Below are 25,239 nucleotides of genomic sequence, written 5' to 3' on the forward strand. Positions count from 1 at the left end.
TTAAGTGATTTGCCTGGTCACATAACTATTGTATGAGGCAGATCCTTCTGGACGCGAGTGCTTTCTCCACTGTTATCTTTTCATCCTCAGGACATAGCACAAGTCTGTTGCACACACAGAATGCTTTACTGAAGCAAGTCAGGTCTCTATAAGTCCGAGTCAAAAGCATATGAAGAGAGACTAAAGGCTGTTGGCGGTCTAGCAGTGCTTAGTAAATGCTGTGTTGAATTAACAGCTCTAGACTTATACCAGGAAAAACATTTAAACCCATTAATGAATAATTTTAATTACTCTTGGTCTTATGCATATAAACACCAGAAGATGAATACTGGAAATACAAATAACTTTCATCAAATAATTTCTAGTATTTAACTTAAAAAGAACTTATGGTACTTACTTCCTACTAAATTTGCAAGAGATGAATCAAGATCACTTCCAAGGGCTTTGCTTGCTGCCATAGCAGGACCAGGTGTTGCAGCAGAAATAGGTGCAGGCTGACCAGCAGGGATCATAGTTGGCATAAGAAGATCCCCTAGACCATCAAACACTGGAATTCAAAGAGACCAGGCTCAGAATATATACATTTTTTAAATTACAAAAAAATTGAATTTTTCTTTTATTTCTTTCTTGGTGAGGGTTAGGGCAGGGTAAAGGAGTTGTATTTTTGATTTCATAGATGTATAGAGCTCCTGGTTACGAAACTCCCTTTAACCATTGTGTATTGACAACTCTTCTGTCATTTCAGACTTATTAGAGTTGTCTGTAATTGAAATAACCTTAATTAAAATTGTGGGAGCAAGTAAATAATATAGTTTTACAAAAAAAGTAAAAGTATTTTACTGCTGAAAAGAAGATAATTCAAGAAAGAGTTGACTCATCATTTTAGAAATATGAAAACATACACCTCTCAGAGCTGAAACAAATTTAAGGAACACCTAAATAATCACTGAAATGTTCTGTGTAAACCTGCGAATGTAAATGCAAGTCAATTCTGAAAAAACAAAAACAAAAACAAAACCAATCCTATGATTTCTGAGCATTTAAATTTGAGTACATGTTTGATTCTCACAATATTAAATGAAACTAATGTCATCTATTTAGACATATTCTAAGACCTAATAATTAATATTCACATTGAATAAATCTAAACTTAGTGTGTATTTTAGGTATATACTGAAAACTTTGGTTCTTATTTTGTTCCAATTGTCCAAAATAGATCATTCCAAATATAGACTCACAGTAGGATCTGTTGACCATATCCATAGGTTCTAGAAAACTGTGCTAAAATCCAACACAACTATTTTGCTAGACATCTACTGTAAATACTATAATACTATAATTTAAATTGAGGGAAAATATAGCATTCAATTATGCACTAGCAACAGAAGCAACCGAATTATCAGGCAAGGAATATAATTAGGGTGCTTTTTAAACTCACTTATTTGCCAAAAACTCACCAATTGTAAATTTGTAGTAAGGACCCAGCATAGGAAGAGTAGAATGGAAGAGAATACAAACAAAATGACAGCAGGGATGAAAGGTTAAAGGCAGGCAAAGAACACTCTGTATTTGTATCTCAACTTTGAAAAACTCAATGCCATGCAAGCTGGCATGCTCTCGCTGCCAACAGCAGTGAGAGTACCCATTCAGATACTGACTATATGGTACAAAGTATTTGTTTTCCCTTAAGTTCTAAAACTCATGCAAAGATAAGCACATGCAAAGAGATGATGTGCATGTTAAGTTAGATTTCTGCTAAAGATTAAAGACAGATTCAGAGAGGGTTTGTGGGTTATTCCTAATGCTACCCATAAAAGTGTATTCATGGCAAGTAACTATTAAAACTGATACTTGAAAAATATAGACCAAGGGATCAGTTTGAAAAAGGTTCTCAACACCCAAAGTTTGTTGTTAATTTTTTAATAATTTAAAGATAAAGTAAGCTAAGTAACTTTTCAATAAATTCAAATAAGTTAAAAATCCAGTAAATTTCCTTACCTGATGGATCAAAGGAGCTGCTGCTAGTAGTTGATGGTGATGATCCAAAAGCTGCTTCAAAATTAGGCTGCAATAGGTTGTTCTGAGCTGGTGTCACTGGTGATGGAGAGGGTGCAATGAAAGAACCTCCAAAACCTGGGAAAATGGTTGAAAAGGAAAAAAATAAATTTTCAAACATTTTAATGCAATATTATAGAACAAAACTGCAGTATATAGGACTTAGAGATGTGTAGATATAAAAATGATTCAAATTTAAGAATGGATGAAAGGTCAGTAAACTTAGTAAATTGATTGCTTAGAGTTTTTCAAAGATCACTGCCTAATACAAAAGTTAAATTACACTGAGAGAATTGAGAAAATAAATCATATGAGGAATAGTTTTATTAGAATAGGGAGGAAATAGCCCATAATCACTGATACTTTATGTTTTGAAGAAAATTCAGGCAATAACTTTATTCTGAACATTTAAGACAAAATACATATCAAACATTTACTATGTTCTAGACAATGCAGTGCTCTGGGGATACAAAGACAAAAATTAAAGTCTCTGCCTTCAAGGAGCTTACATTCTTGGAGAGAGAGTACAGAAACCCAACAACATGTACAAATCTAAGTAAACCCATGAGAATTTCAGTGGGGAAGTTAGTGCAGCTGCTGGGGGAATCAGGAAGAACCTCATGTAACAGATGGTGCTCAAGTTTGTCACAGGGATTCTGAGACATGGGGGTAAAGAGGAAGTGTAAATGGAATATGTGTATGACAGTCAACCAGCTGGACAATTTGGCTGGGCTGCTGAGTGAGTGAAGGGTAACAAAGGCAGATCGGAAGCTGATTGTGAGAGGTTTTAAATGCCCACCAGAGAAATTTGTATTTGATTAAAGAGGCAACAGAAAGAAGAGGAAATGACATGGTCAGACTTTTGCCTTAGGAGTATCACTTGGGCAGCTGAAGGGAGGGTAAATTGGAGGGAGCTGAAACTTGAAGCGGGAAGATCAACTAGTAAGTTATTGAACTAGTCCAAGAAATAATTGATGAAAGTCTGAAAGAAGGCAGTAGATATGTGAGTAGAGAGAAAAAGAGAGATGCAAGAGATATTTAGGATTACAAGAAAACTAGAAACTGATAATTAAATATATGATAGAAAAAAAATTGGCATCCAGCTAAGACCATATGGGTACTATTTTTACTTTATAAAAGTATTATTTTTATCTCTTTATGTATTGCATTAATTTCAGAATATACCCTTTATCTACCCAATAGACTATCCTTCAGAGCCAAGACTGGAAATGAAGGGGAGGAGGAAAATAGTTCAGCAAAACCAAATCCATCAACAATGTCTAACAGCATATGTATTGTTCTATATCCATGGTCTCTCATTCATGCAAAGAGGAGAGGGAGGTACATTTTCTTAGTTTTTCTCTGGGCCAAATGTTTCCTCTTTTAAAAAAAATTAATTTAGTTATTTTCACTTTCAAATTCTCTCCCTCCATCCCCTTCTCCATTGATTGAGAAGGCAAGAATATGATGATACCCAATATACATATGAAGTGTGTAAAACATATTTCTGCATTAGGCATGTTCTGGGTGGGAGAGGAAAAAAATAAAGGGAAAATATGCTTCAATATGGGGGGCATCAGTTCTCTGGGGATACAATATGGGGATACAGTAGGTGGATAGCACTTTTTTATTATGAGGCCATTGGAGCTATAGCGGATCATTGTCTTTTACTGCTTTTTAAGATGGAGTAATATTCTTTTACATTCATATGCCATAATTTGTTTAGCCATTCCCTTATTAGAGGGAATCCATTTTTTGTCTAATTCTTTACTATCATGTAAAAGGTCTGTTGTGAATATTTTTGTGCATATAGGTCCTTTCTTTTTGTCTTTCTGTTTTTGGGTGCCTACCAGTAGTTTTGTCTGGGTCCAAGTTTATGGATATTTTCAGAAGGTAACTTTTCTTTTAAGATTAATTTTTTCCCCAATGAACACAAAAATCCATTATTTCTCCCACCCCAAACCCCTCTTAAGAAGAGAAAAAAGCAACCCTTGAAACAAGTAAACAATCAAGCAAAACAAATTCCCTTATTGTCATATAAAAAAATGTCTCAGTCTGCACCCTGAATTGATCGCCTCTGTTGGGAGGTAGGTGGTATAGTATACTCTCAGTCTTCACAGTTTGCATTGATTTGATCAGAATCTGTACGTTTTTCAAAATTGTTCATCTTTACAATGTTGTTTGTCGCTATATTCTCCTGGTTCTGCTTATTTAACTCTGCACTGGTTTGTACTAGTCATACCTAGTTTCTTTAAAATCATCTTTTCATTGTTTCTTACATAACAATAGTATTTTAATACATTCATATACCATAATTTGGTCATCCATGCCCCATTTCATGGGTATACCAACTTTAGTTTCCAGCCTTTGATATCTGTCACAAACATAAGTGGTATAAATATTTTTGGGCACAAGGCATATGGGTAATTCTTAAAGTATTGCAGTTAAACAAAGAAGTGTATTGGATTTAAAAGCTGTTTTATAGTCAGTCAATAAATAGTTATCAAGTACCTACTACATAGCCAGGCACTATGCTAAATGCATGAGAAAGACAAAAGACAGCCTCTGCTTTCAAGGAGCTGACAGTCTAATAGTTTTTAGCAATGTAGTCTATTAGGAAAAAAAATACTCTATTTAAATCAGGAGGTTGCAATATAAGGTGAAAAATTTGTCCTATATCCCCACTGAACTCACAGATTATTAGGATTCAGGAAATCTTTTGACCCTACTGTTAAGAAACAATAATACACTTTTAAAAACCATTTATTAATATTCATTTTTAACATGGTTACATGATAACAATACACTTTTAATCCATAGTTTTATACTTCTTAAATCTAAGAATGTAAAGAATTCAAAGTAAATCAAAGAATTTACTTTTTTAAAGCCATTTTTGCCAAATTTCATAGCCCCTATTATAAAATCAATATATACCAAATACAATTTACCTAACTAATGAGTGCAGCAAATTACATAACTCTAAGTTCCAAGAACAAGGGAATTCTATATGTTTCATGACATAATTTTAAGCTGTTTATCTTTTTTTTCAAAAAACAATGCTCTAGTTTTATAGGAAGGTAGTGGCATGAAGTTCTATAAAATGGGGAAATAATAGCACCTACCTCATAAGGTTGTTAGAAGGATAACATAATTTATAGAAAACATTTTGTAAACCTTAAGGCATTACATAAATGTTAGCTAAATCTACATGTAACAAAATTTATCATTTAAAAAGTAAGTCTTATACAGAAAACCTATTTCCTAATTAATACCCTACATAAAGGTGAATTCAAACATTTGCCTGCCCTGTTCTCTGCAAACAAAAATAGCCTTATACCACGAATGTATCAAATTCTCTTTTATATCTAAGGTTCTTGTGAAGAGCTCACAGTGTCCAATGAATTGGTAATTTCTAGACCTTAAAAGTGGAAAATAAACGTTCATGGAAATGTTTCTAAATGCAGAAAAAATGGATTCCAGAGTAAAGGAGATCATGGGGTCAAAACACATCTTTATTCTAGGATCATCAGCGCAGCCTTCTACTTTTCTTTTCTTCTTAGCAATGAAAACCTAAACTTTTATGAAATGTGGATCCAGTGAGATAAGTTTAACTTCTAAATTTTCCTCTTGTATGTTGAAATTTATTCATCTAGCAAGCTTTTAAAAACTCTTCAGTCCAACTTTGCTTCCTAATTGCTGTGGTTTAAATTATAGTCTTGTTACATTATAAAACCTAATAGAGAAAAGAAATACCAAGGAACAGTTTTTTTGAATGTAAAGCACTGGTGCCATTAATTGTCCACATACAGAAGGCTTTTCACCCTTGTGCACACACTGTATGCTGGTTGTAACTCAAATCAGCTTACCCTTTTGTATGAAGATTATTTCACTAACTGCTATAGTCAATAAGATCAAATCTTTGTATGAGAGAAAACAACTGAAATTTTATTTTTCTACTGACATTTCTACTGCTGGTGTAAATATTTACCAATAAAAATTAATTATATTAAAAAAAAAAAGTTGAAGCCTATGTTAAAGAAGGCTACTTTTGAATAGGCCTACTTCTACACTTGTTGAATTGAAAATAGTTTAAAAACTGAAATCCTGTTTCTGCCTTGAATTTAGGGTTAATTAGTTATGACTGATTGGGATGTCTATATTATGTCAACATTTAGATTGTTTTTAAATGAAAATAGACTGCAACACCACAAAGTGAATCAGCATGATTTACTACTAGACTTTAATGACCAATTTTCCTTCACAGTCATTTGAATACAATCCAAGGCAGAAAAAGGAAGTGAACTGACTATGGCAAATTGTATGTAACAGTTCTGCTGTGCTAAATAAGGGGTAAGTCTATTCTGCAACTGGCTTGATGGCTCCAGTGAGGATTAAACAAAATACTCAACATAGCAAACAAACACGCCTAAGTACCCACCCTACTCAGGTACTTTGTTAGGCACAAGGAGATACAAAGATGAAAATAAGATAGTCCAGATGTAATTCTTTAATATATTATTTTCTTATAGTGGAAACACCAAAAGGAAAAATTCTTCACAAGCTACCTACTGCTTCCAACTGTAATCCACAGTTACCTGAGGGATATTCTCTGCTTCTCTCCACCCCCATCTCTTCTCCACTCTGCCTTCTTTTACCATCCTATTCCTTGTCTCCATGCCACCAGCTCTACCTTTATGGGTATTTTGTCTGCATACTCTGTGTTTAATTAATGACTGTCACTGTGCTGCCAATTGTGGTCTCTCCCAGACAGTACCCAAACAACAACCCTAAAATAACTGGGTGTGCTTGCCCCTATCCCATAATTTCATAAATTACTTATCAGTTCAAGATGTCATTCTACATTCATAAAAGGAGTTTCCTCATTTGGAAGTTCCTGATACAAATGAAATCATAGGTTCACTGCCTAACCCCAATTTTCTAATTAGCAATCCTTACTCTGGACTAGCTCCATTGTCATTATGACTGCTACCCAATGTGTGGATGGCTTACAGGGTACAATAATAGTTTACATTTTCCTACATATACCTTTTTTTTTTTTTAAATAATGCCTAGCATTGTTTTTTTTTTTTTTTTGGACACAACAACAAATTGGGCTGATGTCTTTAGAAAGTTGTGCTTTTAATGAAAATGACCATGTGTCCTATATTCCCTAGGGCAATTGCAATTCATAATTTGAGTATGGAGTGAACCACATAACTGGAGTCCCTTCTAACTTTGCAATTCAGTGAAGTATGAAGAGAAAGTATATCTTTATTAAAGGCTTACAAAATAGATATTTTGTCTATTAGTATTTCTGTTTATTACCTTGAAGAGCTTAGTATAATCTGGAAATGTGAGATGTTACTATGTCCTACCATCAGATTTTTCAAATAAGATCATGTCTGTCCAAGCAGAGAAGTACTTATTTAATGCTATTTTTTTTTTGTCTTCTGAGGCTATTCATAGTGTATGAAAAGAAACTCCTACTACCTGCCCCTACCTAGTATGCATCTCTATGATTTGTTGCAGTATTTAGGGATTCTTTGGGGTTTAAAAATACATTATTCAAAATCAGTTGGTACAGAAGCAATATTTACTAGCCTCTACTATCCCAGGTAACTTGTATAATCCTTTGTAGGATGAGGGTCATATAAATCTTATTCTTTAATTCCTTTTAAACTTCAGTAAAAGTATGATTTGGTCCCAGAGAATTATTATTGACTTCTAGCTTAATGAATCACTTATTTTTAAGGAGTCATAGAGTTAAACTTGGAAAGTGAAGGTTTCAGTTCTAACAAATCATAAAGGTATTAAAGATGCATTCAAAAGCTGACCCTAATGAGCAAAGTGTTCATGGACAAGACTTACAGACATATTTCTAATATTTCACACGATTGATTTCTGAATCCTTGAATTGAATGGGTTTTAAATTTTGTGGAACTTAAAAATTAAGCTTCTATTATCTGCAGTCTGGAAGCTAGCTAACTATTTGTAAAGGTCCTTTGAAATGTCAGACATACTCTTACATCTGAATAAGCTTGGGCCAGTGTTCCAGTCAGGAGAAGCCTTCAAATGAACTTCTTCCTTGGGTGCCAGGCTATACTATTATGTTTTTATGTAATTTCTTTATCTTGCAATTGGTTGTCAATATTATGTTAATACTTATGTTGTTTCACCTGTTTGATTGACATCCCGCAAGCCTCCCCATCCTAAAATCCTATAATAAACAGTGCAGCTTGCTCAGCCTGCTCTCTTGGACTCTCTCTGACTCCTGAGTGCTGACACACTGAGACCATGCTAAAGTTCTCTCTCTGTGTTCCGTGTCTCTTTGTTTCATCTATGCCTCATTTTCTCTAATTCTTAATCTTAATCCATTACTTTCCAACTTTCAACTTCCCTCCTCAGGTGATTAAACCCACGTGAAAATTGTATTTAGGGGCTGGTCTGCTACAGAAAGTCTACTGTTTGGAAATCATCTAGCCCACCCCTTTTGCCTTCCCTCCCCACAATTTATTGATAAAAAATCTGAGGCCCAGAAAAGGGTTAAGTGATTTGTCCAAGGTTACACAGTAAGTGGCAGTAGCCATACTACTTTTGGGAAGTAGGCTAATGCTCTCTGCATTAACCAACCCATAACCCCTATCCCTTTTCAAAGGATAATTTAAAAGAAAGAAATTTATGGACATTTTCCTTATTAGAGAAAGAGGCACAGATTTTATTTAGCATGAATATTACTTTCCTCTCATATCTGAAAATCCATCTTGTTTGTAGTATTTAAACTAAAATAATATATAGATTGTATCTGATCTGACCTTCTTTGAAATGGTTCCCAGTTTTCTCATCTGAACTATCTTTCCATTTTTTGGGAAAGATCTCTTTTCCCCTTGAAATAGCCCTTTAACTCTTCTTCTTCTCCCTCTCCTTCTCTCTCAAATTTGGAGACTGTGTTTTGTGTAGCTGATAGAAATCAGTCTTGTTACTTTATTATCTTATTGATGATGACCTAAAAAGAAGTCATGTTGAAGCTGCTTCTTCCTGATGTATTACTTAAGTATAAGTCAGTGCTTTTAGACAGTCAAATATGCATAGCAGTTAGTAGATAAATTTGAATACAATATAGTTTTAGGTAATATTGAAAGAATCTAGGCAAGCTGATGATGAACTACAATGATCTTATTAAGTAAGAATAAGATAGATGGGGAAGGAAACAATAGCATCTGATCATCAGATTCCAATAAAAATTTTATTAACTTATGTCCTATTGATAGTTAATTCTTGGCTAAAATATGACAAAGCTATTTATCTGGATAAAATATTTCCTCTCCAATAAGGTTTACTAGACAAAAAGAAGGAAAAATTATATTCACAGAAATTTTTATATTAAAGGACAAGTTAGACAAAAGTACATATGCTATTGCCATAGATCACTTTTTAAGTATAAATAATGGTACCTTTACCCTTAAATATACATACTTTTACTACAAATAAAATAAACAAGACATAAGACTATATCTAATAAAAATTTAAAATAATCTAAATGATTTTGATCATGATAAAAGGAAAGTATCATATAAGGAAAAACAGCAATAAGCTATAAAAAATTAGAAAAATTTTTAAACAAAAAAACAAACATGATACTAAATTAATCACTCTGGAAGAGTATTCTAGGAAAGATGAGTGACATTTAGAAAAGAAAAATATTCAAAACAGTATCTTTTTAAATCATCAATTGCACAGGAAATTGCAGTTAAAGAAAGGGAAGAAATATTACATGTGATTTAACAGGTAGCACCTGGTCCAACTTTCTATTAGGCATTCTTTTAGTTCTTGACAGGTGACCAAAAAGAGCAGATTAGGTGAAAAGAAAAGAGTTAGAGAATATCTTCAAAATGGGGGGGAAACTGTTTTTTGTAATCATTATAACAAAAAAAATTGATGATTGATAAAATTAATGTTAAAATCATTTTATAAATATGTGACTTTCAAGCAATAATAACTCAATTTTTTGGTGATAAAACTAAGAGAAATTAAAACATATGTTAATCATAGAACAACAGACTATAAAAACACAGTTAACCTTTTACTCTCAAGTTTGGAAAAACACTGTCTTCATATGAATGTTTAAAATCTTGAGAAGATAGCCCAGAGAATGATTGAGATTCTCTGCTCCCTTTGAAATATGTGAAAATTTATCTGTAACTTCAATAGACAGTATGATTCGCTAAATATACAATGACAAAAAATAAAGAAATATGAAATATAATTCGAAATTTAAATATTATTCAGCCTTATTCTAGTGAAACTACTGTAGATGGATTGAAAAGGAGATATCAAACAAGTAAAAATAAAACATTTTCAAGAATTCTATTAGAACTCAGAAATAATTAAATAATTTTTTCTGAAGGCTTGAACTTAGAGAGATGTGATAATGAGATTAAACCTACCCTGCCCATTTTTAGATTTAATCACTAAAAGTATAAACACCACCACTTAACTCTCAAGTGAAGGAATTCTGTAACCCACATGTGCAAGAGTGGGTGATGAATCAGAATTGGCTGACTGTCCCCTGGGCAGTCCTAAGCAAAGGTCTGTTGTGATTAGACATGTAAACTAGAAGGAAGGCACAGGAAGTGACGCAAAAGAAGCACTTTTAAAAGGGAGTGACAACTTCCTGTGAGTTAGTTCTGCTCTTTTCTTTGGCCTGGAACTGGACCTGGAGGAGCTCTGGCTAGGACCTTGGACTTGGTGAGACTGTTCTTAAATCTTTCCCTTAGAACTACATGAGGTGAGTGAAAAAGGCTGACTCCCTTAGCTTCCCTGGAGGTACTAGCCTCTGAGGGGCCCTTGATTGGGAGGAGACCTCTTGGCCAAAACACTTGCTAACTGACTTTTAGGCTCTCTGGCTGGGACCTCATTTCTCTATTTTTACTCTCTCCTATATTTTATAAAGAAATTACTAAAAATAATTTTAGAATCGATATTTATTCAATTTTGGTGACCACTCCTTTAAATATTTAGTTCAATGAAAACTCTAATTTTCCCCTTTAGAGAGAAAACTACTAGTATCTTTCTGCCTTATGATGCCTCTTTTTTATGTGAGGCAACTGAAAACCAGATCTGATGTTATATTTTGAGTATTGGCTACCACCACCTTCCATCTATTTTCTGGTTCCTTTATTCCCAGGTAAGACAGGTTTTTTTCCTTTCACTCCTTTTCCCTAGTTTATCGAAAGGTAATTTTCACTTAATTTTGGTGAATCACTACAAAAGATTTGCTACGAAGTGCTTTAGAGGAACTATCCAAAGGCAGAGAAAGAGTACTATTACAGGTTTAAAAAAATGTTAAGGGTTTATATGCTACAAAGATTCCTACTTTTTAATTACTCTGAAGCTCCACCTACTGGGAAATTAGGTCTCTTCACCCCCTCTTTGGCTCCCTCTTCTCTTCCATTCTAGCTATACCTCTCTACAATCTTACAGAATTTTAGAGTTGGACTGTACCTTAGCAGTCATTTAGTTCAACCCATACCAAAAGAGGAATTTTTGCTCTAGTATTACTAATAAATGGTTATCTAAAATCTTAATCATTTAGGCACCTTTTATATGCTGGGCTCTGTTCTGGATGCTAGGATATAAAGACAAACATAAATGTTCTGGCTTTCAAAGACCTTCTCTTCTTCCATGGGAGACTAAGGAAGGATTTGAATTCAGGTATTCCTGCCTCAAGCCCCAGCGCCCTATCTACTGCTTCATTCATCATATCACTCACCCTAGAGTCATGATTTCGAGTGGAAAAGAGCCTAAATGAACTTTACATTTCCAGTTACCCACTTGGAACTTTTGACAGAAGATCCTAAGATTAACCAGAACCTGGGCTAAGGTTTTTTCAGAGCTGCCTGGCTGTAACTTCATGTAGCTACCACTATTATCATTGTCTTTACTGAACAACCAAACTGTTACTTCAAAATCACCAAAAATAGCAGAGTTTATGGGGCTTTACTGAAATGGCTAATCCTGAAGAACTTTTCCTTGGAGGAGGAAGTACATGACTATCAAAATTTGGGTAAATTTCATCTAGTTATTGGCATAAAGTGAACTCTGAGTAAGCATTAGCGACCAATGGGATGGCCAGGACAAACCTAAGCAGTGAGGTGGTAGGGATAGCAAAGGAAAAGTACCATTTCTTTTAGTAAGATAATGATAAGTACATAACAGCACCATATTCTGGCACAGGTATTTCCTCTGCGTATATATGAAGGCTTTTTTTCCCCTCTCAAGTAAGAACTTAAAATTCTCAAAATTTTTCTTTATCTGGCAAAAGAAATTTGCCATTCATAATTTATCAGTGTCTTCTCTTATATAAACATGATTGGCAAGGATTAATTGTATATTCCACAAAGGAAAAAATCTATATTGGTTATAGAGGCAGCACATGTAACAAGCTTCAGACTAACTATAAGTAATATTTCATGTGTTTCATATGATCCACAACCAACATCAAATTGCTAATAAAAACAGAGAAACTCAAATCATGAGTAATAGGTCCAGATTCATTATAGCACCTCCTCAGAGGAGCCATAAAGAAAATGGCCTAATGGAAAGGAAATCACAATAACCTATATAATCTATAATGATGGTTTTGCATAGAACAAGATTTTTAAATGAATTTCATAAAATGCAGTGAAACTTATTCAAGAAAATAATGAGTAGCTTTTGATCATACTAGTTTGTTTACAATTTTATGAGATCAATGGGAAAGGTAAATAAACATCTCATTTTTAATTCTCATCTTAAATTTCTATAAAGCAAAATTTAATTTAAAAAATTTAAATTAATTACCAGCTAGTAGGTCGGCAGAAGCTGAGGAACTAGAAACAGCCTGGGTTGCAGGTTGGGGTTCAGAAACACTGCTTCCAAAAGCATCTATTGGATTATCCATTATGCAGCAAGAAAGGTAAAAGAGTTTAAATAGTGAATATATTGAATCAATGTTATACAAAGAAATGGATAATTTGGAGCACCTTGTATATATTCTCTAGTGACATGTATCCTATAGATACTTGAAAAATAGAAGCTGAACTGAACACTGATCTTTTTTCAAAATAATGTTTTGCTAAAATTGTCAATGAAGAAGACAGTGAATGCCCCTTAATAAAAGTTGTGCCTATAATCTTAGGCTTAGAGACTGTAAGCAAAGAATTGATTTTTTTCCAACAGAGAAAATCTGTACTATCTCTCATCCATATATAACAAAAATTACCAATTTTTTCTTCAATTTGAAAGACAATAATTATTTTTTTTAAATTGGGAAATGCAATAGTTACTTTTTGATATTTGATAATTTTAGATTGATACAAAGAGCAAATTTGACTGTAGCTCTATTTTCAGTTGATATTTAAGTTGTCGAAATTTGAATGTGGTAGCTACACCAGATATTCAGCAAGGAAAGCTCTCCAATTTGTCTGACAAATATGGCAAACCAATGAGTATATGTTGTCAAAAGCAGTAAACTTTGGAGAGTACATTCATATGTGCTTTTAGATAGAAAAGTTATGTCATCCTCAAGATAAGAATACTCTAAATCTCCAATGCATCTTCTAATTTTGTGGAAGAATTTTAACAAGCAAGCAACTTAATTCTGATTGAATTGGAGTATTTATGCAATTCATTACAAGTTTTACCATTTCAAATCTAAATGCTTCAGGTTTTTTCTTTAGTCCCTAATTAATGCTTGCAATGATTTATCAAGAATTAGGTAAAAGTTGACTAAGGCATTAGAGATGAAAAGGAATCAAGAGAGTTAAATTCCAAATCAATGTACTTCAAGTTAAGACAATGAAAAAATTACCTGGTTATGTTTCTATTTTTATGTAGTAAAAATGATGAATAGATGATAATAAAGACATGAAATGGATGAAAATAATAGCTTTGAAAATCATAGATTTAAGACAGGAGAAGATGAATTTGTAAAAGTGAGAAAATTACTGAATCAAATGAATAAGTGATATAAGTGGTGAAGAAAGATTAATACGCACCACCAAAAAGGTCAATCACACCTGAAGAATCCACCTTTGCCGGAGAGGCAGTGGCTACAGGAGATGCTGCTGCAAATGCATCCACTGCAGTTAAGCAGAGAACAGATAATATTGTATGTCAAAGAAAACTGACAGTCTTGATGGTTCTTTTCAATGTATATATTTACACTTCAGTTAATAAATCCTCTGAGCAAAGTCACTTAAGAGGATATTATTAATAAAGAAGCTAATTGGTATTTTGAGATATACTTTTTTTTTTCAGGAAAAAACTTAGCTCAAAATATCACTTTTCAAAATTAAGGATTTTAGTACGTTATTTTCCCCCACCTACCCAGACTAAAACATATGTATGTAATTTGATGCAAAAATAATGATTATCCAGAAAGGAATGGTAAATACCAAGAGACAACTGCCCATCTAATTTGAGAGATGGTTAAGAGAAGCTTAAAATGAATTCCTCATTCATTTTACCTATCTTAAAGCACTCAAATATTACATATGCAAGGACATTTTTTATCTGTCCACAGATAATGATGTGCCAGTCAACTAAGATGATTGGAATTTGGAAAAAGAACTCACCGGATAAGAGATCAGCAGTGAGAGAACTCTCAGGCACAGGAGAAGCCCCATGTGGAGGAGATGAGAAAGCATCTTCCAAAAGTGAAACAAACCAAAATCAAGCAGAAGTAAGTAGAAAGCTGAAATCAAAGTCAAAAATCTAACAAACTTATCATCACAAATGAGAGTCAGGTGCTTAAGCATGAAAACATCCAAGAAATCAAAATGAAAGAAGGGATCTATTTATTTTTACCTGTACCAAACAAGTCTATGCTAGGAGTGGCCTCTGGCTTAGGTGCTGCAGCAACATCAGGAGCAGATTCAAATAAATCTAAGACCAAGAATACATATGCCTTTACTCATTTTGACCAGAGTGAAACAACATTTATTTCCAGTTCTGAATTTTGACTAGGAGAATTCTGAGATATGTTGCAAATGGTTTGTAACAAATAATTTAAATATACAGTATACATGCAATGTTATGTGTGTATGCTGTATGTACATTTGACAAACCAGAATTCATTCCACCAGAATCAAAGAGCTTTAAAGAATTACCACCAAAGATATCTAGAGCAGGAGGAGCAGTGGTTGTGGTGGTGGTGGCGGGTGTGGTGGCGGTGGTGGTAGTGGCAGTAGCAGCAGTAGTAGTAGTAGCAGTGGCAGCTGCAGCAGCAGGAGCAGGAGAAGGAGTTGTTGCGGGAATCGTGGGGGCTGCACTAGTTGTAGGGGTAACTACAGGAATGCTGGTCTCAGGAGGCTTCATTGCAAAAAGGTCCAGTTCAGGAGCAGTCTCTGCACTACCTTCAGATGGGGCAAAGGGGTCTTGTAAAAAGGAAAGTGGAGAATATATATATAGAGGATCAGTAAGGAAGGAAATAAGAGAAAATAATCAAAGCCAAGGATAACATACACCATACACAGATATACACACAAGCTAGGTATTTAAATGAGGCTGTATTCCAATGTAATCCTAACCAGTGTAAATAATTAGTTCATGTTTAAGAAATTTACAATTATAAGAAGGTAAGGATTTAAAACTATAGTTGGGTAAGATCAGAATGAAGTATGAAGGCAATATATCTTCAACTCCTCAAAATCCAATTGACAAACTTAGTAATTTTTTTTACATTTATGAAAACATGCTATTTATTAGTTACTTGGACTAATGTAATAAAAAGTACTCCATAGCATTAGAGAAAAAAAACATTAAGAAAAGCATACTTGCACTGACAAAAATTGTCAATCTTGAGAAATTGCCAATTTTGAGAAGTATGCACTTCTCTATCTTAATGTTTTAAGTGTTGGCCTTATTAATTTAATTTAATGAATGATACTTTCTATTCACAAGAAACCAAAAATGACAGATAAAGTCCAAAAAAACCCGACTCAACAAAACAACAACAAATGGCCACATCTGACTACAGGATTTAATCTAGAACACAAAACAAGAGACTTGCTAATGACATAAAACCCACCATTTCCTGAACATGCATCAAGTGCTGCTGCTACAGGGGTTGGGGTAGCTGGTGCTGCTGCCCCTTCAGGTGCTGCAGGGGCTTCACCAGGAGAAGCTGCAAAGGCATCTTGGGTGCAGTTTTTTTTAAACAATAGAAATTAAAAGAATAAAAAGAGAAGAAAATATAGTAAAAGAACCAAGTTAAATTGCAGAAGAAGGCTCCCTTATACAACATGAATTTTTAGAAATGTTATTTTTATGGGTCATGCACTGTTGACAGTCATGAAGTAAATTTTTCCTTGCATTCCTTCTAGTCAGTCACACACTACGTGGTTCGGTTGTTACTGCCAAGGCACATTAAAGTCCAAAAGATAACATGATTCTCATTGTATAAGGGTTCTGAGCAGCATGTTTTATGTAATATCAGAAATCAACTAGAATGGATGTTAAAAAGTAAAGTACAATATTAAACTAATGTCCGTTAAGACATTAAAATTTTCATGTTCAGTCAGACTTGCTCAAGTTAATACTATGACACATCTGACTAGTGGCTTAAAGCAAACATGAATGTCTTCTTTAATGCCAATCTAGGTAAATAAATACCTGTAATGTATATGGAATGCATCAACTATAGTCTAGTTCCAAATGTTTAACAGGGTAAAGCAATAATGTTAATAGCAGCATACAGAGACTTCTTAGTTACTCACAAAGATTAGAACTTTCTTAGTCAATAAGGGCATTTCTAGACAAATATAAAAATATATTTTAAAGAAATAAGGGAGTGTGACTAAAATGCTCTTATTTCTACTAAAATAATTTAGCTTCCATTTTTTAGGTATCACAGTGGTGCTTCAATTAGTCTAAAAATATCTTCAACTGCTGGAAAATTCAGGCCTGCTCTACTTATTCATATATAATTTATCTCAACATTTAGGTCTTTATGCCATCTGGAAATCATGTATCTGGAAAGTTTATAATGTATAGTACTTGTCAGAGTTTACTAATGCACTTGCCAGAAACAGTTTCAGTATTTAAGAAGTCAGCATTTAAGCACGTCCAACGTTACTGTAATTTCATTCCCCAGATCCTATTTTTGCTTAGTTAGCATATTCTAGAAAGTCTACCTGAGAGGATAGTTGTTATATTGAATCTAATGATAAGGTAATCTATATTCGATGTCATACCATATTTTAAAGATTGTGCTATTAGCCTTTTTATCAAAGAACCTTAAATATATCCTAAAGTTACTTTATTTTTTTAAAAAGTATGTTAAAACATATATAATAGTGAAGGCTTAGGTAACACTATTTTTAATGAATAATCCTCTAAAGTTGACTGTTTAAATAAAAGAAGTTCAAATTTCTATGACTTTCTAAATATAAACATTATAAGTTTGGTAAAAATAATATACATGTGAAGTTTTATTTCTCAAAGTAATGAATGCCAGACAAAATCAGACAATCATGTACCGTAATCATACAAAATCTACCTACCTAGATATATATGTATGTTTTCATGTACTGATAGTGAATGCTTACTTTAAATGCCTATTAAGGTCTATTAAATTATTTAAATTTTATTTAAACTATTATCTATTAAAAAGGCATCCTATAATTTCACTACTGTTTTTAAAGTTCATAGGGAGAGGGAAGATTTCATGGCAAAGTTTACACTACCACGTGTGGAATGGAATAGAATGGAAAATCTCTCTCTAGAAAAATTTTTGTCACTGTCAATACAAAGCCCAACAAAAAGTACAAATGATCACCGTGCCTTAAAATTCTTAAAAGATATAGTAGTCAAAGCTAAATTTTTATTCTTGAAGATTAAAAAATAGTGCACAAACTCCCAGCATAAATAGGTAACACTGGTAATTTCTCAACAATGTAATTAAACATATTCAATGCAAGCATAATTGAAATATTTGTGAAATCAAGTGGACATAGTCCATGCTAAAGTATATTGCTAAGCAAATCAGTTTATCAGGTTTATTTCCAAAGCATTTTTACCAACTTAAGAATGATTTAGAAGAGGCTTCTATACCTTACAGTTCAAAACTGACTCTAAAGGCAGTACTTTTCTCCCTATGATACCTGAGAAACTGATCAAAGTAGGCAAGATCATTGGAAAGTGTGACTTATGAAACATTGTTTATGGATTTGGGGGCAAATATTTCAATTAAGAAAACCTTCCCAAACTATGTTAAAAAACTGAAGACTTATAGGATATTTTGTAAACAGTTCCTATATAAATTTACAAGCATTTATTTCCCATGGAAAATGTATTGAACACTTTGCAAAACTTCCCCAATTTTTAATGGCATTTCAATTCATTTAAGTTATGAGAATCTCAGTTACATACTGATATATTAACACTTGTTTATAATTTTTGCTATAAGTTGAGTAGGTCTGTCTGTGGGAAGGTTTTCAGGATCTGTCTGAGATGGGGCGGGGCAGTGTTCCCCACAAATGGCACTAAGGATGGATTGCATAAAAAAATAAAAATGTGTAATTCAATGAGTTCTCTGAATAATATATACAATAATAATCTATAATTATTGGAAAAAACTAATCAACTACCTTACTATACCAATCACTAAGGATTCCAAAATAAGTAGAAAATAACAGTGTTTGAGAAGCACAAAGTAGGGTTTTGATAGAATAGATTCTCTACATTTCTCTACATTTCAGGTATCATTTAATGTCATTTAAATTCAACAAGTTTTTTTTTTCATTTTAAATAGCTTTTAACAAATTCAATTAAATATAATTTCAGCCACTTACTCAAAAGTTGACATACTTAGCAATTTAGTTCTAGGCAACCTTAAAAATGTGGTAATTGATTATTCACTCTAATCTGAGAGTATGCATACATCCCAAACCAGATATATTTTGTTACATGTATATAACATGGCATTTGTTTTAAGACTACCAGCAACATTTATTTGAAGTAACTTAGCACAAACTGGTTTTTGACCTTACATATCAGAAATTGTTTCCCTTCAGATCACAAACCATCTCTTACTGGTACAATTCAATAATTTACACAAGAATCTATGTAAAGAGATCACTACAAATTCATTATTACTAGGAAAAAACCCTCAAAGTTCATTTTAAGTTTGATGGTAGAATTTTCATATGTAAGGTACAGCACATTTATATCATATTTTTACATGTTTACTGAATTTATATAGGTATTCCTGAGAGGCTCTAGGTTGATTGGACAATGAGCTAGTCTTGGAGTTCAGAAGTCCAAGTCTCACATCTCATAGATACTATGAAAGCCTCTGATCTTGGGCAAGTTATTTCACTTCTAGGTTCTTCAGGCAACATCAGTGAAATCATGTTCAGTTCCATCAGTCCCATTCTATGGATCTCATCCATGAATCTGTCCTGTCTTAGTATTAGTCTGCAAGTATCTTAAGAGTGCTGTCATTTTTACTTTTTTAAGTAGTTAAGAATTTACATTGAAATTTCAAATTAAGAAAAGAAAACACTATGGATGAGAAAATGTGGACAAAAATTATTAATGGCTTTGCCAACACAAAATGTCATTTTACCTCCATCAGATGTATTCCATCCTGTATATTAGCTCAAATTCTGGATAACAAAGGACTAATGAGACAACTATTTTTACTTAGGATCATAGATTCTAGAGGTGGAAAAGATGTTTAAGGAGCATCAATTTCTACTCTCTGACTTTGCAATTGAACAAAGTGGGGCCTAAGGAGAAATTACTTCTGTAAGGACATATATGTAATAAGTGGAAAAATAGATGTTAGATGTAGGTTTTCAGACTCCAGATTCAAAGATTTTTCTTTGCTACCACACTGATCTCTTATTTGATCTAAAGTCCATTACTATATTTTTAAAGTTAACTACTTTAAATAATAAAAACTTTTTAAAAAAACCTGAAAAATGTTTAAGATAATTTTTAAAATTTATATAAAGACTAAAAATTATTACTTTTGTATCAATATGAGATGTTACCAAATTTAGCATAAAAGCTTATTATCACAAATTATGTAATAATATTAATGTTGTGGGCCATTTATAGTAAGCTAGAAAAAGGCTGTCTTTCTTTAATTCTGTTCTTTAAAAGTAAATACAGGGGGCAGCTGGGTAGCTCAGTGGATTGAGTGTCAGGTCTAGAGATGGGAGGTCCTAGGTTCAAATCCAGCCTCAGACACTTCCCAGCTGTGTGACCCTGGGCAGGTCACTTGACCCCCATTGCCCATGGGCCAATACCCAGAAGTTAAGGGTTTGAAAAAGGGAAAAAAAAGATTGCACAAAATAAAAAAGGCAGCTGGAGACCTAAAAAAATTACTTTCAACACAAAGTTGTTGTCCAGCATATTCATATCTTTTGTTTCCAATGAGTTTCTCCTATTACTCTCTTTTCTTTTTCTATGCTGAGATAATTCATAGAAAAAAGCAGGGGACAAATGAAGTGAAAAATGAAGAAAAGATTGAAAAATTCTAATGTTTAAGTGAGCTTTTTCTTTTCCTTTGTCCTAAGATACTTGGATATGTAACAAAGTAAAAAATTGTTTTAAATTCCTATCCTTTCCTCCAATGTGTCAAATGTATAGCCAAGGGTAATATCCCTGAACGCCTCTGACCCAGGTTAAAATATATTTGGGAAATATTTAACAAAATAAATACAAATATAATAAAACACATAGCATTAACATGTGTTTTTCTAAGTTAATATATAGCCCGCAGGGATTTTTATTTCTTTATAATATGGGTTTTTATGAGGAAAACGGGCCCTGGGAGATTCTGAAGACAGATTTCCTTAGCTGAAAGAGGGAAGAAATTCTACTTCTGGTCATTTCCACCCACCCCACTCCACCTTCTCTCAAACCCTGGAGAAATTCTGCCAAAATGTAGAAATGACAGTGAGAGAGGTGGAATGATAACTGCCCACTAGGGTACATTTCAGGCAAGGGCTAAAAACTAAATAACTAGATTACTGTAATAGCATCCTGATTAATCTCTCACTACTACATTCTGTCTTGCCAAAGTGATCTTCCTCGAGCACAAATCTCACTATATGACTCCCTTAATCAACTACAATAGTTCCTTATTGCTTCTAGGATGAAATATAAACTCTTCTGCTTAGCTTCTGAAACTCTTGACAATCTGGTCCCAATCTATCTTTCTAGACTCTATAACTTATTTTCCCTCCAATACTCTGTGATCCAGGTAGAGTGGCTTTCTCTTTGATCTTCATGGAATATATTCCATGACCCATCTCCAGAAGCCATTTCACTGCCAGGAAAATAACCTCCTTTCTCACCTATGACTCAGAGAATCCTTCTTTTCCTTCAAGAAATAGCTGAAATATCACCTTCTAATAAATCCTCTCCTAATTCCCCCAACTGCTGGTGTCTTCTTCCCCAAACTATTTAACTACTTCATATTAATGTGTATTTTTAATGTTTATTTGGCTTATACTTATATGTCCACTTGCCTTCCCCATTAGAATGTAAGCTCCTTCAAGGATGGATCGTTTTGATTGGTTTTGCATCTCCAGCTTCCAAAACAGTGCAGAACAGTGCTTTAAAAAGACCTATTTGATTGACTGATTTTACTGAATCTTCCTCTTGGGGTAAGGAATCCCTACTTTAATGGTACTTTTAGTATTTTAGATGGTTATCTACATGTGGTTTCATTCTTTTTCTTAAGTAATGCCAGGAAATGATAAATTTCCTCAGTAATAAGGAAATGATAGTTGATTCTTTCTCTAGTCCTCTTATATTCTAACTAATCCTTAAAAAATTAACAAAATTTCCTCTATCACTTTATCTTCCTATTTTCTGTTAATTAGTTTTCTATATTCAAAGAAGGAAAACTTTGTTCTCTAGAAAGAAATGGCAGTATTATAACAACATTTACAACTATAATTCGGCTAAACTTTGAGAATTTATTAAAGAAGTGTTTGGTGATATACAATAATAAAGTAAAAGTCCTTGGCTAAAGGAACTTTATTAGTATAGCAAGAAAACTAACAAAAAAACCCTTTATAATCAAAAAAAGAACAAGAGTACCTGAGAGGTATCAAGTGCTAAGAAATTTCAGAAAAAGAAGGCTTTTTTTTTTTTGGCCTGAGAGACTAGAAAATGCTTCAGGGTTATGCAATGAAAAATTAGTGTAAGTCTTTATTCTACAGACACCCAGAGAATTCTATGCAAATGAATAAGAAACTGAGGTGGCAGTATGATTCATCATGCTTAAGTATAGAACACTACGGAAGCCAATTCTATTTTGTACAAGTGAATGCTATAACTTAAATGTGAAGATCAGACTGTCCATGCATTTCTACACAGCCACCTCTGGGCCTGGTCTAAACAGCTTTAGCTGTGTTCATATTGATGCTTCCTCAAAATCTAGGGCTAAAGGTGGGAAGAGCTAATGAGGCACAGGCCAAACTGCAGAGGCCTCAATGAAGTTTTTAGAAACTTCCAGTCTCTACTCCTGAGTTCTTAGGAGAGAAATAAGGAGAGCACCATCCCCCAATTCTCTCTGTCTTCTAGGTTAGACAATCTAATTCTGCGGCCATTGGGGTAAAAATAGTCCCACTGCCCTCAGGAGTCAAATTGTCTGAGCCTAAATATGACAGAGAAATCAATGACTCCATCAAGTTTCTATTTGTGATAGGATCATTGTCTATAAGAGTTCTTGCCATATCCATGGATTAGATCAGTTGTGTTTTTTCCTTCTTTAAAGTCTACAAGAAAGCTATCCCTGGATCTTCGCTGACTCAGGGGGCAATGGCTCAAACTAGTCATCCTTTAATACAACTACAAGGGGGCCTCTAGCCAGAATGATGCTCCCTTTTGGGCTACTAAGGACATAAATGTCAACTCATGCACAGTCCAAGTCTTTCAGATTTTGTGGCTATCCCAAGACCACAGACTTGCTGTCCCAGGCACATTTGGAGACAAGGGAGGCTCAACTACATCTTCTCTTGGAAAGTCTCCTTGTGAAATATCTTTTCTGTGCCATGGTTAAGAAAACCTCCTTTTGTTAACTGTTGAATGACTGACAATTACCACATCTATTCCAACCACAACTTAGGGACCTACCTGAGCCGCCACCTCCCCCCTAATAATATCCAGTGCCCATCCACAATTTAATGACAAAGTTTACAAGTTTCAGGACATGTTTTAATATTAAGGAGGAGGAAGAACAGAGACAGAATCATACAACAAGAAACAAGGGTTCAAGTTCTGAATCTACAATTAACTTACTATATCACTTAGGGTAAGTCACTTAATATCTCAGGGAAAGGAATTATGCTATATTATATCTGAGGTAACTTGTACCTTTAAGACTATAAAAATTCTATTTGAGCTCTTAAATAGATCAAATGAACCTGAAGTCCATTTCTATTGTAAGTTATATTAAAACTGAAATAAGTCAGTACAATCAAGTATGTATACATATAATTATTTGGACCTTGAGCCTTTGCTTGATTATATCTTCTTGTTATAAGGGTTTTGTTTTTATTTTAAAGAGGGGTGGTATGGGAGAGAGAAAATACATGCTTGTTAATTGAAAAATAAAATGAAAAAGTTTTAAGTGAAGTGTCAATCTGCATAAGCAAAGGGCATTTTGATACTTGAGTTCTTTGTCCTTACTGAAAACAAAAAAACAAGTCTATCCAAGCCCTTCCTTCACAAATGTATGTAAAGCCTTTAAATACTTTTATTACTAAAGCATTCTAACAGTTTCATAAGAAATTTATTTTGAAGAGGTAATGCATCTCAACTAACCTCCAAAAAGATCCACTTCAGCAGTGACAGCAGTAATAGTTGTGGTAGTTGAAGAGGAAGCAGAAGCAGTTGCAATTTCAGCAGTAGTAGGAGGGCTAGGCTCTGGGGCAAATGGATCTGAAATCTGTGCTTCAGAGGGAACAGTGGAAAGTGCAGCCAAAGAATCTATGTCCACCAAAGAGGAGGATTAAATGGAAAAGAGGAAAAGGAGAGGAAGAGAAATATACTAGACTCCAAATAGTAAAAATTAATCAATGTAAGACACTAAACTATTAATCAGTCCAAAACTTGAAGAATTTAATATTACTTACCTTCTCCCAAAAGATCTAACAATTTCCATTATAGGATAGCATTATAAAGAAAAAAAAGTTAAAGCTGAATCATTTAATCATATCAGTAGAATAGCTACTACTAATAAAAATGACTTCTATGTAATGAATATCAGCAGAGAGTCTGTCAATAATAACTGAGAAAATTACTAGAATCAGATCAATTTTAAACTGCATATTAAAAACATCAATATAAACTGAAGGCCTGAGAAACTTTAATAATTATGCTACAATATAAACTCAATGTATTTCTTATTTAACTTCACAATTTTATCTAATTGCATAGTTTCATTATAAATATATATTCTGAATAGACTTTTAAAATTTCCTTCTTATTTAGCATTTAGGTAGTCACATATATTAGAGAACTAATAAAAGCTTTGGATACTGTAACTTAAGGTGAACATCAAATAGAAAAGAAATAAACTCAAGGAAAAAACATATTTAAGAATTTAAAATAAATACAGTTGAGTTATAATAAAACTTTTTAGATATCCTGAAGTGACCCATCAATAAACTACTGCTTCATACTTATGAGAAGCACCACAAATTAAAAGCTGGGAGAATAATTAGTATTATTACTATTAGTAATTATTAGAGTTATCAATAATAACACTATTAAAGGTATACTAGATAAGGCATTTGGGGAGCACCCTATTAAGTATCATTTACTCTATGGCCTACAACATCTAACCATTATTTAAATTATAGACAGAGGTATTTGGTTGACAAGTTCTAGTGACACTTTATATTAACAAAATTAGACAATTAAAATGTTACAATGCAATTTTTGGAAACATTAGAGAAGGATTTGGGGAGACTCTTTTGAAAAAGGAGTCAATATGGGGACTAAGCCATATTAGGCTTCTAGATGCTGCATTTTAATCCTGAATTGTGCATTTGAAAAAAACTAATAATAATCTCTCCATAAGAATAAAATTGATAAATAATTAAACGTTATACTAATTATTGTAACAGTACAAAGAACCAAATTCTCTAAGAAACCTAAATATAGCACATATAAGCA

The 25,239-nt window shown here is 33.4% G+C and overlaps 1 protein-coding gene across 29 annotated transcripts in view; it reads right to left on the reverse strand.

Annotated features, from left to right (window-relative positions):
- The window catches only part of SNAP91 (synaptosome associated protein 91), a 145,465-nt gene that overhangs the window by 15,554 nt on the left and 104,672 nt on the right, over window positions 1-25,239 (reverse strand). For 5 of the 29 annotated variants that reach the window (XM_044674057.1, XM_044674050.1, XM_044674058.1 and 2 more), the window contains 10 exons: window positions 24,195-24,209; window positions 23,884-24,048; window positions 16,124-16,231; window positions 15,204-15,470; window positions 14,902-14,979; window positions 14,670-14,741; window positions 14,091-14,174; window positions 12,895-12,978; window positions 1,999-2,133; window positions 398-532 (listed from right to left, as the gene is read on the reverse strand). In XM_044674057.1, the coding sequence (XP_044529992.1) occupies window positions 398-532; window positions 1,999-2,133; window positions 12,895-12,978; window positions 14,091-14,174; window positions 14,670-14,741; window positions 14,902-14,979; window positions 15,204-15,470; window positions 16,124-16,231; window positions 23,884-24,048; window positions 24,195-24,209 (1,143 nt within the window). Of the gene's footprint in view, window positions 1-397; window positions 548-1,998; window positions 2,134-12,894; window positions 12,979-14,090; window positions 14,175-14,669; window positions 14,742-14,901; window positions 14,980-15,203; window positions 15,471-16,123; window positions 16,232-23,883; window positions 24,049-24,194; window positions 24,210-25,239 lie in introns of all 29 variants that reach the window. The other 24 variants (XM_044674053.1, XM_044674048.1, XM_044674055.1 and 21 more) reach the window with 17 other exon arrangements.

The sequence above is a fragment of the Gracilinanus agilis genome, chromosome 4, assembly GCF_016433145.1.
Source record: "Gracilinanus agilis isolate LMUSP501 chromosome 4, AgileGrace, whole genome shotgun sequence".
NCBI lineage: Eukaryota > Metazoa > Chordata > Mammalia > Didelphimorphia > Didelphidae > Gracilinanus > Gracilinanus agilis.